Source organism: Mercenaria mercenaria, chromosome 7, assembly GCF_021730395.1.
Source record: "Mercenaria mercenaria strain notata chromosome 7, MADL_Memer_1, whole genome shotgun sequence".
NCBI lineage: Eukaryota > Metazoa > Mollusca > Bivalvia > Venerida > Veneridae > Mercenaria > Mercenaria mercenaria.
The window spans coordinates 21,800,610-21,816,139 of record NC_069367.1 but is presented as its reverse complement, the minus strand read 5'-3'; the positions used below and the strand labels follow the sequence as shown (position 1 = coordinate 21,816,139).

General features: G+C 37.2%; 1 protein-coding gene and 1 long non-coding RNA gene across 10 annotated transcripts in view; both read left to right on the top strand.

Moving 5' to 3' along the window:
- The window catches only part of LOC123554765 (uncharacterized), a 39,815-nt gene extending 39,376 nt beyond the window's left edge, over positions 1-439 (top strand). For all 9 annotated transcript variants that reach the window (XM_053547764.1, XM_053547771.1, XM_053547763.1 and 6 more), the window contains one exon: positions 336-439. Coding sequence is in view for 1 of the 9 variants with exons in the window: in XM_053547771.1 (XP_053403746.1) it covers positions 336-340 (5 nt within the window). In the remaining 8 variants the exon portion in view is untranslated. The remainder of the gene's footprint in view (positions 1-335) is intronic.
- Positions 440-11,889: 11,450 nt separating this feature from the next.
- On the top strand, positions 11,890-12,863 carry LOC128558778 (uncharacterized). The gene is made up of 2 exons (XR_008371917.1): positions 11,890-12,148; positions 12,203-12,863. It is a non-coding gene; the product is annotated as an uncharacterized LOC128558778 (long non-coding RNA).
- The last annotated feature ends 2,667 nt before the right edge of the window (positions 12,864-15,530 follow it).

Sequence of the window (15,530 nt, the reverse complement as noted above, 5' to 3'; positions counted from 1 at the left end):
AGGAGGTTGGTTGGGGGAGGGGATTGAAGAACTACAAAGGAGAGGGTAGGGCCATTTTAAAGAACTACAAGGTTGGGGGACATTTTGAAGAAGTGCCTGGACAGACAGCGGGGATGGTTGGTAGGACAGGGTACTGGTCAACCATGTGGAAGCCTTTTTTAAGGCTTAAGATCTATGAATTGAATACTGTATTGAACAGGGTATGGAAGTGGGAGGAGGAGGGGTGGTGTATCCTCCATTATTTTGGTCCTTTGAAGTGTTGACGGTTAGTTTGCCCATCACAAATATAAAACTCCCTGACAATTGAATTATTTTGACTTTTTTTTTTTTTTCAGGTTGAACTTTATGATGGCAGACCAGGCAGATGACCCAATGGGAGTAGCTGATGCCTATGCTGTACAGTTCTTTGGTTTCCTTCCGCAGTCCTTACTTAATGGCAGTAAGTAAATCAAATATTATCACACAGTGCAGGCAGTGCTTTTTTTGTGTTAATGGGATTGAAAATCCACTCCATTTCTCTATGTTCATTAACTACCATTAACTGTCAAAAGGGGTGCATAACCGAAATGATACTGGCTGAATGGCGAACAGTGCAGATCATGATCAACACTGGTTGCAAAGGCTGAATCACTTTCAGATAGCAGGCTAAAGGTTGAAGATGATCTGAAGTATTATTGTAAGGTCTTCTCAAAATTTATTCAAATGGGAAAGGGCTCGAGCTAAAAATGACAATTTCTTTGAACAACAACTTCTCATATCAAATCAGCTTCATGACTTTACAAATTCACTTGTCCGCCAGTAAATACGAGTAGAAATCGGCACCAGGTAAGTGGCACTTGCTGTAGTACTCTTCCTGCAGGATCAGTGCAATTTTTTACCACAAATACAATAAGTATTAAAGTATAAGAGAGAGAGTTTTCTAGATTAATTACCAACGTCACTAGGTCAAGTCTGATAACTCTGACATATATTTTAGCCAAATGATGCCCCCTTTTGGACTAGGAAAATCCTGGTTAGAGTTTACATACAGGTTACTGTCTCCAAAACTAATACAGATATTGAATTAAAACTTCACACATTTCTTCGGGGTAATAAAGCTAGGTGATTGCATCAAGTACCATAACTCTGACATGCATTTTGTCCAAATTATGCCCCCTTTGGACTAAGAAAAGTTAAGTTTTGTGTGCAAGTTCATGTGGCATATAACTCTGAAACTTATTATTTCTTTTTCTATCAATTGCCAACCATACTGGGTCAAGTCCCATAAATCTGACTTGTATTTTGGCAAAATTATGGTCCCTTTTGTACTAAGGAAATCCTCGTTAAAGTTTTACATGCAAGTTACTCTCTCCAAAACTAATGTAGATATTGAATTGAAACTTCACATGACTGTGTCGTTTGGGTTGTTAATCCCCCGCCACAAGTGGTGGGGGGTTATAGGAATGGTCTCTGTCCCCCGCCACAAGTGGTGGGGGTTATAGGAATGGTCTCCCCTGCCACAAGTGGTGGGGGGTTATAGGAATGGTCTCCGTCCCCTGCCACAAGTGGTGGGGGGTTATAGGAATGGTCTCCGTCCCCCGCCACAAGTGGTGGGGGGTTATAGGAATGGTCTCCGTCTGTCCTTCCGTAACAGTTTTTGTCCGCTCTGTATCTCCTAAACCCCTTGAAGGATTTTCATGAAACTTGGGTCAAATGATCACCTCATCAAGACGATGTGCAGAACCCATGAGTCAGCTATGTCGGTTCAAGGTCAAGGTCAAAGGTTTGAGCCTTCCATTTCGTGTCCGCTCTGTATCTCTTAAACCTCTTGAAGGATAATCATGAAGCTTGAATCAAATGGTCACCTCATCAAGACGATGTGCAGAACCCATGAGTCAGCCATGTCAGTTCAAGGTCAAGGTCACAACTCAAGGTCAAAGGTTTGAGCCTACCTTTTTGTGTCCGCTCTGTATCTCTTAAATCTCTTATAGGATAATTATGAAACTTGGATTAAATGATCACCTCATCAAGACGATGTGCAGAACTCATAAGTCAGCCATGTCGATCAAGGTCAAGGTCACAACTCAAAGTCAAAGGTTTGAGCCTTCCATTTTGTGTCTGCTCTGTATCTCCTAAACCCCTTGAAGGATTTTCATCAAACTTGGGTCAAATGATCACCTCATCAAGATGATGTGCAGAATTGATGAGTCAGCCATGCCGGCTCAAGGTCAAGGTCACAACTTAGAGTCAAAGGTTTGAGCCTTCCATTTTTTGTCCATTCTGTATCTCCTAAATCCCTTGAAGGATTTACATTAAACTTGGGTCAAATTATCACCACATCAAGAACTCATGAGTCAGCCATGTCAACTCAAGGTCAAGGTCACAACTCAAGGTCAAAGGTTTGAGCTCTGTATCTCCTAAACCCCTTTTAGGATTTTCATGAAACTTGGGACAAATGATCACCTCATCTAGATGATGTGCAGAATTCATGGGTCAGCCATGTCAGTTCAAGGTCAAGGTCACAGCTCAAGATCAAAGGTTTACTCTTTCACTATCCATACCAGTGGCGGGGATTTAGCTGTCTTTCAGACTGCCTTGTAAAACTTGGTGATAGCATCAAGGCCCATGACTCTGACATGCATTTGGTCAAATTATGACACCTTTTGGAATTAGAAAATCCTGGTTAAATTTTGTATACAAGTACATAATTTGATAGCTATTACTTAAAGACATATAGCTTTGAAACTGTTTTTTTTTCTTTTTCTAGGTCAAGTACCAACCTCACTGCATCAAGTCCCATAACTCTGACATGTGTTTTGGGCAAATTATGCCCCCTTTTGGACTTATGAAATCCTGTTTAAAGTTTTACTGCAATTTACTATCACCAAAACTAATGCTGATAATGAATTGAAACTTCACCTGTGTCTTTGAGGTTATAAATCTAGGTGATAGAATCATGTGCCATAACTCTGACATGCATTTTGACCAAATTATATACTCTTTTTAAACTTAAAACTTCTGGTTAAAGTTTTGCATGCAAGTTAAAATTACTGTCTCCAAAACAAATCTAGAAACTGGATTTAAACTATGTAGATATTTTAACATTTAGGTTAATATTCCTGCTTCTGGGACAACAGTTCGAATAGCCAAGCATTGGCTGTCTTATGGACAGCTCTTGTTTGTTGTCATCTGTAAAGTCAACCAAACTCCACTATGGTTCCGCATTATTTTTGTAACCTTTTAGGGATATGTTCAGCTTTAGAAAGCTAGATTGAAGGACAGAAATGTTTTGTTTGAATTTAGATTACGCAGTGAAAGATGTAAAACTTATTCCCTTTTTAGGAAAGTACTGTTAAGTCCTTGCCTCGACTCCCCCAGTGACATTATTATATTGAACATTTCAGTGTATAATGTTGTATGGGAATACTTGCAGGAAGCAATGGCAGCACTAAACGACAGTATACTGACCACAGTAAGTTTCACTTAGTAGTTATTTTCCTTGTAAATCAGGGCTCGACATATCCACTCGTCTGCTCGTAAATACAAGTAGAGATTGGCTCCTGACATGTGAAACCTGCTAAAGGACGAGTGTGATTTTTTACCAAAAATACAATAAAACCAGTAAAAGTGGAGCTATGTTGGAGCCGGGTAGCAAACAGATCTAAAACTAAAGTTAATTTGATGATGGCTACTCTTATTTAGTCCACTCAATTCTGTTACTGTACCGCATTATGATAGCTTAAGCTGGACGCTTGACAGTCGAGAACAAGATTCTGATAAGTGCCGTCTTTAACAGACTTTAAAAGAGGCACTGTCTGTAAAAAGTTGTTTTCTTGGTAAATTGCAGGACGAGTACAAATCATAGCAATACGAGTGAAAATTCCTGGCAGCTCATCCTGCAGGACGTGTTGCTTTCAAAAAATTGGCCGAGCCCTGTAAATGCATACATTGTTGAGAAATTTATCAAGATTCATGGTTGACAATACCTGGGTTTCTAACCATTAGTCACATTATTTAGGCCTTACTTAATTTGTGTTCCCATCATTTCTCAAAACCTAACTGCTGGTACAAGAGAGGAAAAAGCAAACAAAGTGTTGATAAAAATGAAACTATCATTTAATACTTTCTGTTGCTTTTACACCCATGGAAAGTATACCTGAGTTTTAGAATATGCATATTTTAAGTGATTGTAGCATATGTATTTATGAAGTTCAAATAGCTAACTGGCAGCAGAAAACTTACCAGCCTGAGGGTGCAAAACACAGATCCAGCTAGTTGAGTAACCTTGTAGCAGGGACTTGCTTAATTGCAAAGGAAATCTTACTAGAACAATTGTCAGTCAAAAAAGCAAGTGAAGTTAGGGTTTGCACTTTGAAATTTGTTATACTTGTTAGGGAAATGTAAAACCACTCTCAGTAAGGACCAATAACCCCTCTAAACATTTGATTTTTGGCAAGGTGAAACCTATTCCTTAATCTGAAATTTATCTGTTTGCATATAAACCCAACAAAAAGGGGGTAGGATGGCTAAAATTGACAATTATCGCAAATTTTCTTTGTTGTAACAATAATTATCTATATTATTTTACAAGTTCAAGGATACAGTATCGGAGACAGAACTGCAGGAGGTGTCACATAAACAAGGAAAGATTGCTATTGAACGATTGAATGAAAATTTTGATAGAGCTGAGGTATAGTTTACAATTTTTTTGTTTTTTTGTACCCCTCCCCCCTCCGAACAACAAAGTTGTAAGGGGAGTATACTGGTTTCAGGTTGTCCGTCTGTCTGTCTGTCTGTAGACACAATCTTGTGTGCACCATATCTCCTCATCCCCTTGACACAACTTAATGAAACTTCACACAGGTGATCAGTAACAACAGTAATTGTGCATGGTTCATGTTGGGTTCTTTCAGAAAAAAAATTTGCAAAGTTACGGGACTTTATTTTTTGTTAATATACTATAAACATACAGTCTGCATATGCAATCTTGTGTGCGCCTAATCTCCTGAACCCATGCACACAATTTAATGAAACTTCACACAAGTGATCAGTTCCAACCCTAGTTGTGCATGGTGCATGTTAGGTTCTTTCAGATAAAAAATCTGAACATTTATGGGACTTTGTTTTTTTTTTTTTGTTAATACACTATATACACAGAGTCTGCCATATGCAATCTTTTGCGCGCCTAATCTCCTGAACCCTTGCACACAATTTAATGAAACTTCACACAAGTGATCAGTACCAACCCTAGTTGGTTGTGCATGTTATGTTCTTTTAGATACATATTCTGCAGAGTTATGGGACTTTGTTTTTTGTTACTATACTACATACATAGAGTCTGCAAATGCAATCTTGTGCGTGAATCTCCCAAACCATTGCACACAATTTAATAAAACTTTACGCAAGTGATCAGTACCAACCTTACTTGTGCATGGTGCATGTTAGGTATTTTCAGAAAAATATACTGCAGAGTTATGACTTTTGTTACTATATACATACAGTCCGCATAATTATGCAGTCATGTGTGTGTCAAATTGCAATGTACAGTGTCAGTGCGTGTGTGTGTGAGAGGGTACATTCATCACCTTCAATGATAGCTCTAGTTTTTCCTAGTACACAGTAAGTCTTTGAGAGTCTACCATATTTCAACAACATTTTATTTTTGGCCTTGTCCCCTTTTAGAGGCTGCTATATTGTACTAAACACAATGACCCTCTTGTCAAACTTAGTATTTATACATGTTCATCGGTAATATGACACATAAATATTATTTTTTAATGGTAGTAATTCAACATTTTCAGTATACCATAACCTTACTTTGAAGAGGAAATTGTATTTTCTGAGAATAGGTTTTGTGAAAAATGTCCCAAGGCTAGTAATGTTAGTAACTCTTTTAGTGGTGAAAATCAGGTAAGCTATCTAGGCTAGCGCACTAAACAATTTTTCTTGAGCTGGTACCACTATCCACCAGAAGAGGAATTTCTTACAATTTTTAGACAGGAGGATTTCTTTTCTTGCTGTCATTGATGAAATAGAGTAGGTTAATTGACAGGCATTACATTAATGAAAGACATATATAGAGAGAGATTTGTTGACTATTGAAAAAAATAATATCAACTTGTATAAAATTGATTTTGAAATGTTAACTGGTAAATACATTTTTTCTTTTTGCAGAATTACCTGTTTAAGAATGTGTTCAACATACCAGGTCACCTTGTGTTACCCGAGGATAAACAACAGATTGAGAATCCTTGTATGGAGGAAGACATGAATAAACTAGATGATGATATAAAACATGTTATAGATAGGATTATAGCTGTATGTATCTATACAGTATTGCTGTGTTATGCGAAATACACATGGGTTCAAAGTATTTGATGAAATTGACAGTTTTCCCAAAGATGAATTTTTTCTGTCATTCACTGTCTGTTGTATGCCATGAACAGTTACTTTAAACAAAATTTCCAGAACCACTAGGCCAATTTCAAACAAACTTAACAGTAATGTTTTTTCCGTGAATGTCTGCCTGATATGTCAAAAACATGGCATTAAGTGTTCACTTCTCTCTGTATGTTTGGATGTCAGAAACGTACAGTCTGATTTTGAAAGAAAAATTCACAAAATTTAATGTTCCTTGGATGATGGCCAAGATTGTTCAGATATTTTGATTTGTCAAAAAACATGACTTCTGGAGCTCAAAATACCAAGAAACCTTCAGACAAGTCTACTCAACTGCAGGTCTGAAATAATCTTTGATGGCTACCAAAAATGTTTCAGTTTATATTTCTTAAAAAAAACAACAACGCAGGTTGTCGTTACTTTTACCTCTATATATATTTAAATGAAATAAAAGTTCCATGTGCAGTAATAAGTTAGTTTCTAAAAAATGATAATGCTACAAGCTCTGTTGTTTTCTGATTTATCCGGGTAGCACTTTCTGTTTTTACTTATCTTCAGCCCATAAAATATTAAACAACATTTCAAATATGATGTAATGTAAATATTAATATATGATGTTTTTTGTAGTAACTGAAGTATTTGTTCAATAGATAGGAATGTTTTACCCATGATCCACAGTTTTGCTGGGGCGTGTGTAAATATTACTCCGCACAGAAGTGCTCTTGTAACCAGCTGAAGTGGGGGAATCTGGAGGAATACATATGTTATTTTCGAGTGAATTTGTACAAGTTATATTTGAATTTTTAAAAAGTTATTGAGATTTATTACTGGCTTTTCCAAAATTTATTTTGTGTAACAATATCACGTTACAGGTGAATAGTCAGTTTTCCAGGTTAAGTAAAATGCCTTTAAAGTATTGAGATGCCATTTTTTCAGGTGAATAGTCAGTTTTCCAGGTTTAGTAAAATGCCTTTAAAGTATTGAGATGCCATTTTTTCAGGTGAATAGTCAGTTTTCCAGGTTAAGTAAAATGCCTTTAAAGTATTGAGATGCCATTTTTTCAGGTGAATAGTCAGTTTTCCAGGTTAAGTAAAATGCCTTTAAAGTATTGAGATGCCATTTTTTCAGGTGAATAGTCAGTTTTCCAGTTAAGTAAATGCCTTTAGTATTGAGATGCCAGTTTTTCAGGTGAATAGTCATTTTCCAGTTAAGTAAAATGCTTTAAGTATTGAGATCCATTTTTTAGGTGAATCATTTCAGGTAAGTAAAATGCCTTAAAGTATTGATGCCATTTTTCAGTGAATAGTCAGTTTACCAGTTAAGTAAATGCCTTTAAAGTATTGAGATCATTTTTCAGGTGAATAGTCGTTTTCCAGTTAAGTATAAATGCTTTAAAGTATTGAGATGCCATTTTTTCAGGTGAATAGTCAGTTTTCCAGGTTAAGTAAAATGCCTTTAAAGTATTGAGATGCCATTTTTTCAGGTGAAGTATGCCAATGCTCAGCTACAGGACAGGCTGGTTGAGATGAACACCCTCCAGCAACAGTTAAATACAACACTTTCCAGTATAGAAAACATGCATACAGCTGGTAAACACTTCACTCATTTTATTTAAAGCAAGAATCACCTGAATTATTGCAAGTTGTCATAATGTTAGTATATTTTTATGTGTAAGGAAAAGGTTACTGATCTGGTGTTGTATTACTCAAATTATGATAGTGAAGAATGTGAAAAGGATACTTTTAACTTCCTTAGGATGACATACTGTAATATGTCAAGAAGGCATTCTTAAAATAAGTATTGCACAGATCATTTATATTTGAAGTTTATATTTAATGCATCAAATTTTGAACCAGCTGAAGAAAGCTGTGATGTTGTAGTTAACTCTGGGACGTTGATAAGAGAGAGTGCCATTGTTAATCTCATTATCGCGGTAATCTCTATAAGGGCAAAGAAATGATATATCGATAAAAAAATCGAAGGATATATCATGACCCTCACTGCTATATGCTTGAAACTTCTGTTGGAGTTTTATCTCTTATCAAGAATCTATCCAGCTAGTTTTTGAAAGGGTGGTGGATCTATGTGCCTATCACTGCCTGAAGTAAAGGTTTCATTAATTATAAAGTAGGTGGAAGTTGCAAAGTATAGGTGGGTGCAGTTTAAAATTTATTTGCTACGAGTAAAGTAGCCAGTGCTTCAGATCACAATAGAAGTGGTAAATCCCTGATCTGCCAGCCCTTAATGAAACCCCCACTTTAAGTGGTGACTCTACCTAGGTACCTGTCTGGTTCCACCTAGATGTCTGTTTATGCCTGTTTGTGGCTGAAGTAGTGGCTCCACCTTGGTGTCTGTCTTTGCCTGAAGTATTGGCTTGACCTTGGTGTCTGTGACTGAAGTGGTGGTTCCACTTTGCTGTCTGTCTTTACCTGAAGTATTGGCTTGACCTTGGTGTCTGTATCTGAAGTGATGGCTCCACTTTGCTCTCTGTCTTTGCCTGAAGTATTGGCTTGACCTTGGTGTCTGTGACTGAAGTGGTGGCTCCACCTTGGTGTCTGTCTTTGCCTGAAGTAGCGGCCCCACGGCCACCTTGTTTGTGGTTGAAGTCGTGGCTCCATCTTGGTGTCTGTCTTTGCCTAAGAGTTGGCTTGACCTTCGTGTCTGTGAATGAAGTGGTGGCTCCACTTTGCTGTCTGTCTTTGCCTGAAGTAGCGGCCCCACGGCCACCTTGTTTGTGACTGAAGTGGTGGCTCCACTTTGGTGTCTGTCTTTGCCTGAAGTAGCGGCCCCAGGGCCACCTTGTTTGTGGTTGAAGTGATGGCTCCACCTTGGTGTCTGTCTTTGCCTGAAGTAGCGGCCCCACGGCCACCTTATTTGTCTGAAGTATTGGCTTGACCTTGGTGTTTGTGGTTGAAGTGGTGGCTCCACCTTTGTGTCTGTCTTTGCCTGAAGTATTGGCTTGAACTTGGTGTCTGTGACTTAAGTGGTGGCTCCACTTTGCTGTCTGTCTTTGCTTGAAGTAGCGGCCCCACGGCCACCTTGTTTATGGTTGAAGTGGTGGCTCCATCTTGGTGTCTGTCTTTGCCTGAAGTAGTGGCCCCACGGCCACCTTGTTTGGGGTTGAAGTGGTGGCTCCACCTTGGTGTCTGTCTTCGCCTGAAGAATTGGCTTGACCTTGGTGTCTGTGACTGAAGTGGTGGCTCAACCTTTGTGTCTGTCTTTGCATGAAGTAGCGGCCCCACGGCCACCTTGTTTGGGGTTGAAGTTTATAGTGGCTCAACCTTTAGTGGCTCTCCATGGCTGAAGTTTTGGCTTTGGTTCCATTTTGTTGTCTGTCTGCAAATGCAGAGGTGGCTCCACCTAGATACCTGCCTGTTCCTGAAGTGAACTATAGGAAGTTTCTTATTCCATCATAGAAGCTAGACCTTTGCCATATGACCTAAATAGTGCCTGTATTATTTAAATAACCCAACAGAACAAAGAAAATAAATAAAAGACTTGAATTTTGATTTCTCAATATATCTTAATTATTACTAATGCTTTGCCTACTTGCTCTCTGTACCATCTTGATGTTAAGAGTTTTCAAGCAGTTCCTACCATATGTTAAACAGATATGTAAAACAGACTTGCACTTTTATATTTCAGTGGCAGCTCAGTCACAACAAATGTTTCAGACTGCAAATAGTTATCAACATGTGACGGAATTAGTGGAAAAGTGTAACTTGGATTCAGCCAAATCGTGACAGTTGCAGCTACTCGTGATTAAGTATTTGTGAGATGAGATTGGTCAGCTGATCATTAAAATGTCATCCCTTGTGAACATTTTGCATGCTGTCAGTTATGACCTTCAACAGAAACAGAATCGTATTTCAGTGATTTATAGAAATATTGGAGCGAAATGTGTATATGGCAACAGTGAGAACAGTCAACGGGATGGAATTATGAATAGAGAAAAGTTTGGTTAAAACCTTTGGAAAGACATGAATTAAAAAGAAACTTGTTTTAAATGTAAAATAAAAATGTCTCTCTCTTGAACATCAGACATTACATTTCCACATGTACCTATGGAAATACTGAATGTGGTGTTTTTAGCTCACCTGTCACAAAGTGACAAGGTGAGCTTTTGTGATCGCGCGGTGTCCGTACGTCCGTCGTGCTCGTAAACTTTGGCTTGACACTCTAGAGGTCACATTGTTCATGGATCTTTATGAAATGGTCAGAATGTTCATCTTATGATATCTGGTCAAGTTCGAAAACTGGGTCACGGCATCAAAAACAGGTCAGTAGGTCTAAAAATGAAAAACCTTGTGACCTCTCTAGAGGCCATAATTTCACAAGATCGTCAGAAAATTGGTCAGAATGTTCACCTGATATATCTAGGTCAAGTTCGAAACTGGTCACGTGGTTCAAAACCTAGGTCAGTAGGTCTAAAAATAGAAAACCTGTGACCTCATCTAGAGGCCATATTTCATGAGATCTTCATGAATATTGTCAGAATGTTCACTTGGATTGATACTAGTCAAGTTCGAAACTGGTCTTGGTCAAAAACTAGGGCAGTAGATCTAAAATTAGAAACCTTGTGACCTCTCTAGAGCCATATTTCCAATGGATCTTCATGAAATTGGTCAGAATTCACCTGAGATATCTAGGTCAAGTTCGAAACTGGTCACGGCAGTTCAAAAACTAGGTCAGTAGGTCTAAAATAGGGAACCTTGTGACCCCTCTAGAGCTGTATTTTTCAAGGATCTTCATGAAAATTGGTCAGATGTTTACCTTGAAGATTCTAGGTCAAGTCGAAACTGGTCACGTGGGGTAAAAATAGTCAGTAATCTTAAAATAGAAAAACTTGTGACTCTCTAGAGGCATATTTCATGAGATCTTCATGATTATGGTCAAATGTTCACCTTGATGAATTTAAGTCTAGTTCGAAACTGGGTCACGTGGGTTTAAACTTAGTTTATAGGTCTAAAAATAGACAAATCCCTTTGTGACTCTCTAGAGGCCTATTTGCACACGGATCTTCATGAAATTGGTGAGAATTTCAGCTTGATGATACTAGTCAGGTTTTAACTGGGTCAGTGCAGTCAAAAACTAGGTCAGTAGTCAAAAAATAGAAAAAACTTGTGACTCTCAGAGCCATATTTTTCACGAGATCTTCATGAAAATTAGTGAGAATGTTCACCTTGATGAATCTAGGTCAAGTTTAAAAGTGGTCACGTGCCTTTAAAAACTAGGCCATTAGTCAAATAATAGAAAAACCTTGTGACCTCTCTCGAGGCCATATTTTTCAATGGATCTCAGAAAATGGTCAGAATTTTTATCTGATATATGTAGTCACAGTGCTCAAAACTAGGTCACTAGTCAAATAATAGAAATAATTGACGTCATACTCAGTTCAACACTGTCATGTTGGGATGGTGAGCGATTCAGGACCATCATGGTCCTCTGTTGGTGAAGACGTTTACTTGCATTAATCAAACGATACTCACATATTGTTGTAAATGATGGCTAATTTTAAAAGTGTTCATACTTGTTCTCAGTAATTGTTAAAAAGGAAATGTTACTATGAAATTGGTTTTAAAATGTGTTAAAATATACGAAAACAACAGTATAGGAAAACTTAATAGTTAAAAATATTTTTGTGTTCATATTTAAAGCTGTTAACCAGTTGCCAGTAACTTTTGTCAATCCAGAAATCAGACAAGTGATAGGATTACATTTTTGTACATTTTAATAATCGCAAAAACCAGAGTCTTAGACAAACAGAAAGGTGGGGAAATATCTGTACTGGCAACTGGTTTGAGAGCCTTAGACAAACAGTAAGATGGGGAAATATCTGTACTTGCAACTGTTCAGCTCCTGCTGTTCACCTGTGCTCACAAAGTCCAATTTCTTTATTTTCCAACATCTTTGTTAAATGATTTCTTTCATTGTGGTCTTAAAGTACTCGTGTTTTGGAATACTTCGGTGTTCACTCAAAGCTCCACCAGATGACATAAACTATCTCTACAAATCATCTTGTAGTTTAATTACAGTTCTTGGTGTCTACAATATTTCTTTTTATCAAAATGAAATAGCATATCATTGTTATAAGCACGTAATATTTCAAATGCTGACAGTTAATGTAATGACATCACAATATTCTTTATAGATATAACACTAAATGGACTAAATTGTTGATACAATGATGTCAGGATTAAGGTTGACAGTTGTGCAGTTGTATAATGCTAATTCTTTAAAAAAAATTGGTAAGGGTGTTAAATCAGTCTGAAATTCCATTCAGACATAGTGTTCTGTTGTAACTTATATTCAAATGTATGTACATTTACATTTGTAAGCTATATACATGTATTGCAATAAATTCTGTCAAATTTGTTTTTTTTTTTTATTGTATTTGTAGAAAAGAGCTCAAGTTGTATTTTCGTGTTATATGTGTATTATTATTTTGTAAATATATATTGCAATAAATTCTGTCAAGTTTGAAATTTTTTTATTGTATTTGAGTTAAAGTTGTATATCACAAGAGCAGTTAGTATGATTATTAGTCTCCTGTCAGTTTGAAGACTGGGACTATAGAATTGCACTTTTCCATCTTTGTGTCCGATCCAGAATTCTGCCATCCATAAAAGCTACTCGCCCACAGTTTGGGTGATGTTCATTTCCACCAAGTTTGGCATAAAATATATATAGACGACACTGAAAAATGGTAAAGTGGGTGAAAATAAAAGTTAGATATTGGTAAAGAATGTTAAATTTCTGCATTATTTCAGAACTGTTGCAATGGTTTACTACCTTCTGTACAATATTTTTGGTTGTTTATTAGAATGTCTTGTAAAAATCTTGTCAGTAAGTGTATTCAGAGTAAGTTTTTATGAACTTTTGAGAGAAATTATTTTTTGCCTGAATGTTTGGATTAGTCCCTTATAGAGAATTTATTATTACTTGGCACAATATTATGTCATGCCCAACTTTTGGGCACATAGCTCTAGGTCACTCTTAGTGGTCACAAGATTTTATGTAATTTTCTTGTCATTAATTACACCATTCTTGTATGGATATTCTGACAGCTAAATTTGCACACACAGATTCAGCATAAGACTTTGTGTCAATACAGTCGTGTGCAGCATCCAGGCCCAGTATAGAAAGGTCAAGGTGGAAGTTCGAGGTGTAAGGTTATGATGGATGGATACTAGGGGATCTTTCTCCTGCTATAAATGTAAATTGTACAAATTTTATGGTTTTGCTCGTCTTTTCATGGTCATGTTGTTAAGGTCACTGACTTCGAATTAATTGACCCTCACTGCAGTGGTCATCATTTAACCCACCAGTGCCTTATATAATAACTAGAAGGACAGCCATGGTCTTGTGTGCCCCCATCCCCCTATCAAAAGCTGGAAAGTTGCCATATGACCTATATTGTTCATTTAACCAGAACAAATAAAACTTCTTTCCATTGGCAAGTCTCTGTTGCTAGACCGTCTAATTTTTAGTTGCCAGTCATTAACTGGAGAATGCTTGATTGTACAAGCTGTTTCTCTTCAAGTAAAAATTGCTGTTGTCAGTAGTAGATCACCACTTTTGTTTTCAGAGTAAGTAGGTGTCATGGTCACAATAGCCCAAATACTAGAAATAGTTTCCAATTCAGAAATTAGAGCACACTTTGGCCTAGGTCTGTTGGCTGTCTTAAGGTGGTTTTATAGCCAAAGATAAAGGTAGCTGTGACCTCAAGGTCAAAATGATTTCCAATAAATGACTGCAGAAAACTGGCATAGAAAGGTCGCACTTCATAGAATGTTTACCTGTGGGGGAGAAGCCTGAGCTTCTGTGCAAACATCTGTCAAATTTCGTAAGATGATAATTTGTGGTCAGTAGATAATCCCAACTGTTTTGTAGATCAGTAAGTAATAGTCAAGCTCACAAATTCATGAAGACTGTAAAGTGTTTTTGATCAATATTAGGTGAGCACTTTGGTTCATACAGAAAAAATGTATGTAAAATGAATTTGGCATCGTTCATCAAGGATTTTGAAATAATTGCATATATCCCAGTCACCGTGTTCGAGTTCTCTGGGCTCCTAATTTTTTTTTTTCATGTGTAACCCCCAAGTGAGTGTTGAAATGAGATTTGGCCTTCCTCCACCATTAAAAGCTGGAGTGTTTCCACAGGAAGGCTCACATTATAAAGCTTTTGCAAATACTTGCGCATTCCGTTTTTTTTGGGGGGTGTGGGGTGGGGCTTGGAGGAGGATGGGGGATTAACATTCCAAAACCTGATTTCAGGACTATTCAAATGCATATTTTTGAATCTCCATGAATACTAGATACCTATAAACATTTAAAAACCTTTCGATTAATATAAAAATAGTTGCCATCTTAAAAAAAAATCATTTTCTTTTACTGTATAATCTTCCTTTATGGAATGTTAAACTCAGAGAGGATGAACTAAAACCACAGCATTTGTGTTTCAAACCAAGGAACTGTGGCTTTATAACCACAATGGAAGAGTAGCTTTCTATATAATTATACATGGTATCTCATTTTTAGCTCGACTATTCGAAGAATAGGGGAAGCTATCCTACTCTCCCCGTCATCGGTGTTAACGTGAGCGTTAGCGTCACACAAATGTTAAAGTTTGCGTACCACCCCAAATATTTTCAAAGTCCATTGAGATATTGCTTTCTATTTGATACTTGTTTACTTGTTTACCATCATGACCCAGTCGTAAACAGGAGCAGACACTCTATCAAGCATTTTGACTGAATTATGGCCCTTTCAACCTAGATATGCTTATTATATGTTAAAGTTGCGTACCACCCCAATATTTCAAGTCATTGAGATATTGCTTTCATATTTTGCATACTTGTTTGCCATCATGACCCCAGTCTGTAAACAGGAGCAGACAACTCTTTCAAGCATTTTGACTGAATTATGGCCCCTTTTTGACTTATAATATGCTTATTGTAATGTTAAAGTTTTCTTCATAGCTTATATTATATCAAGCTCTGAGAATAGTCGAGCGCGCTGTCGACTGACAGCTCTTGTTATTTGCCCATTTTGGAAAAATTGGACATATGTGATGGTGTGTGCATCCGTCTGTCTCGTAATTTGTGTCAGGAGCATAACTGTATAACTATTAAAGATATTGACTTTAAA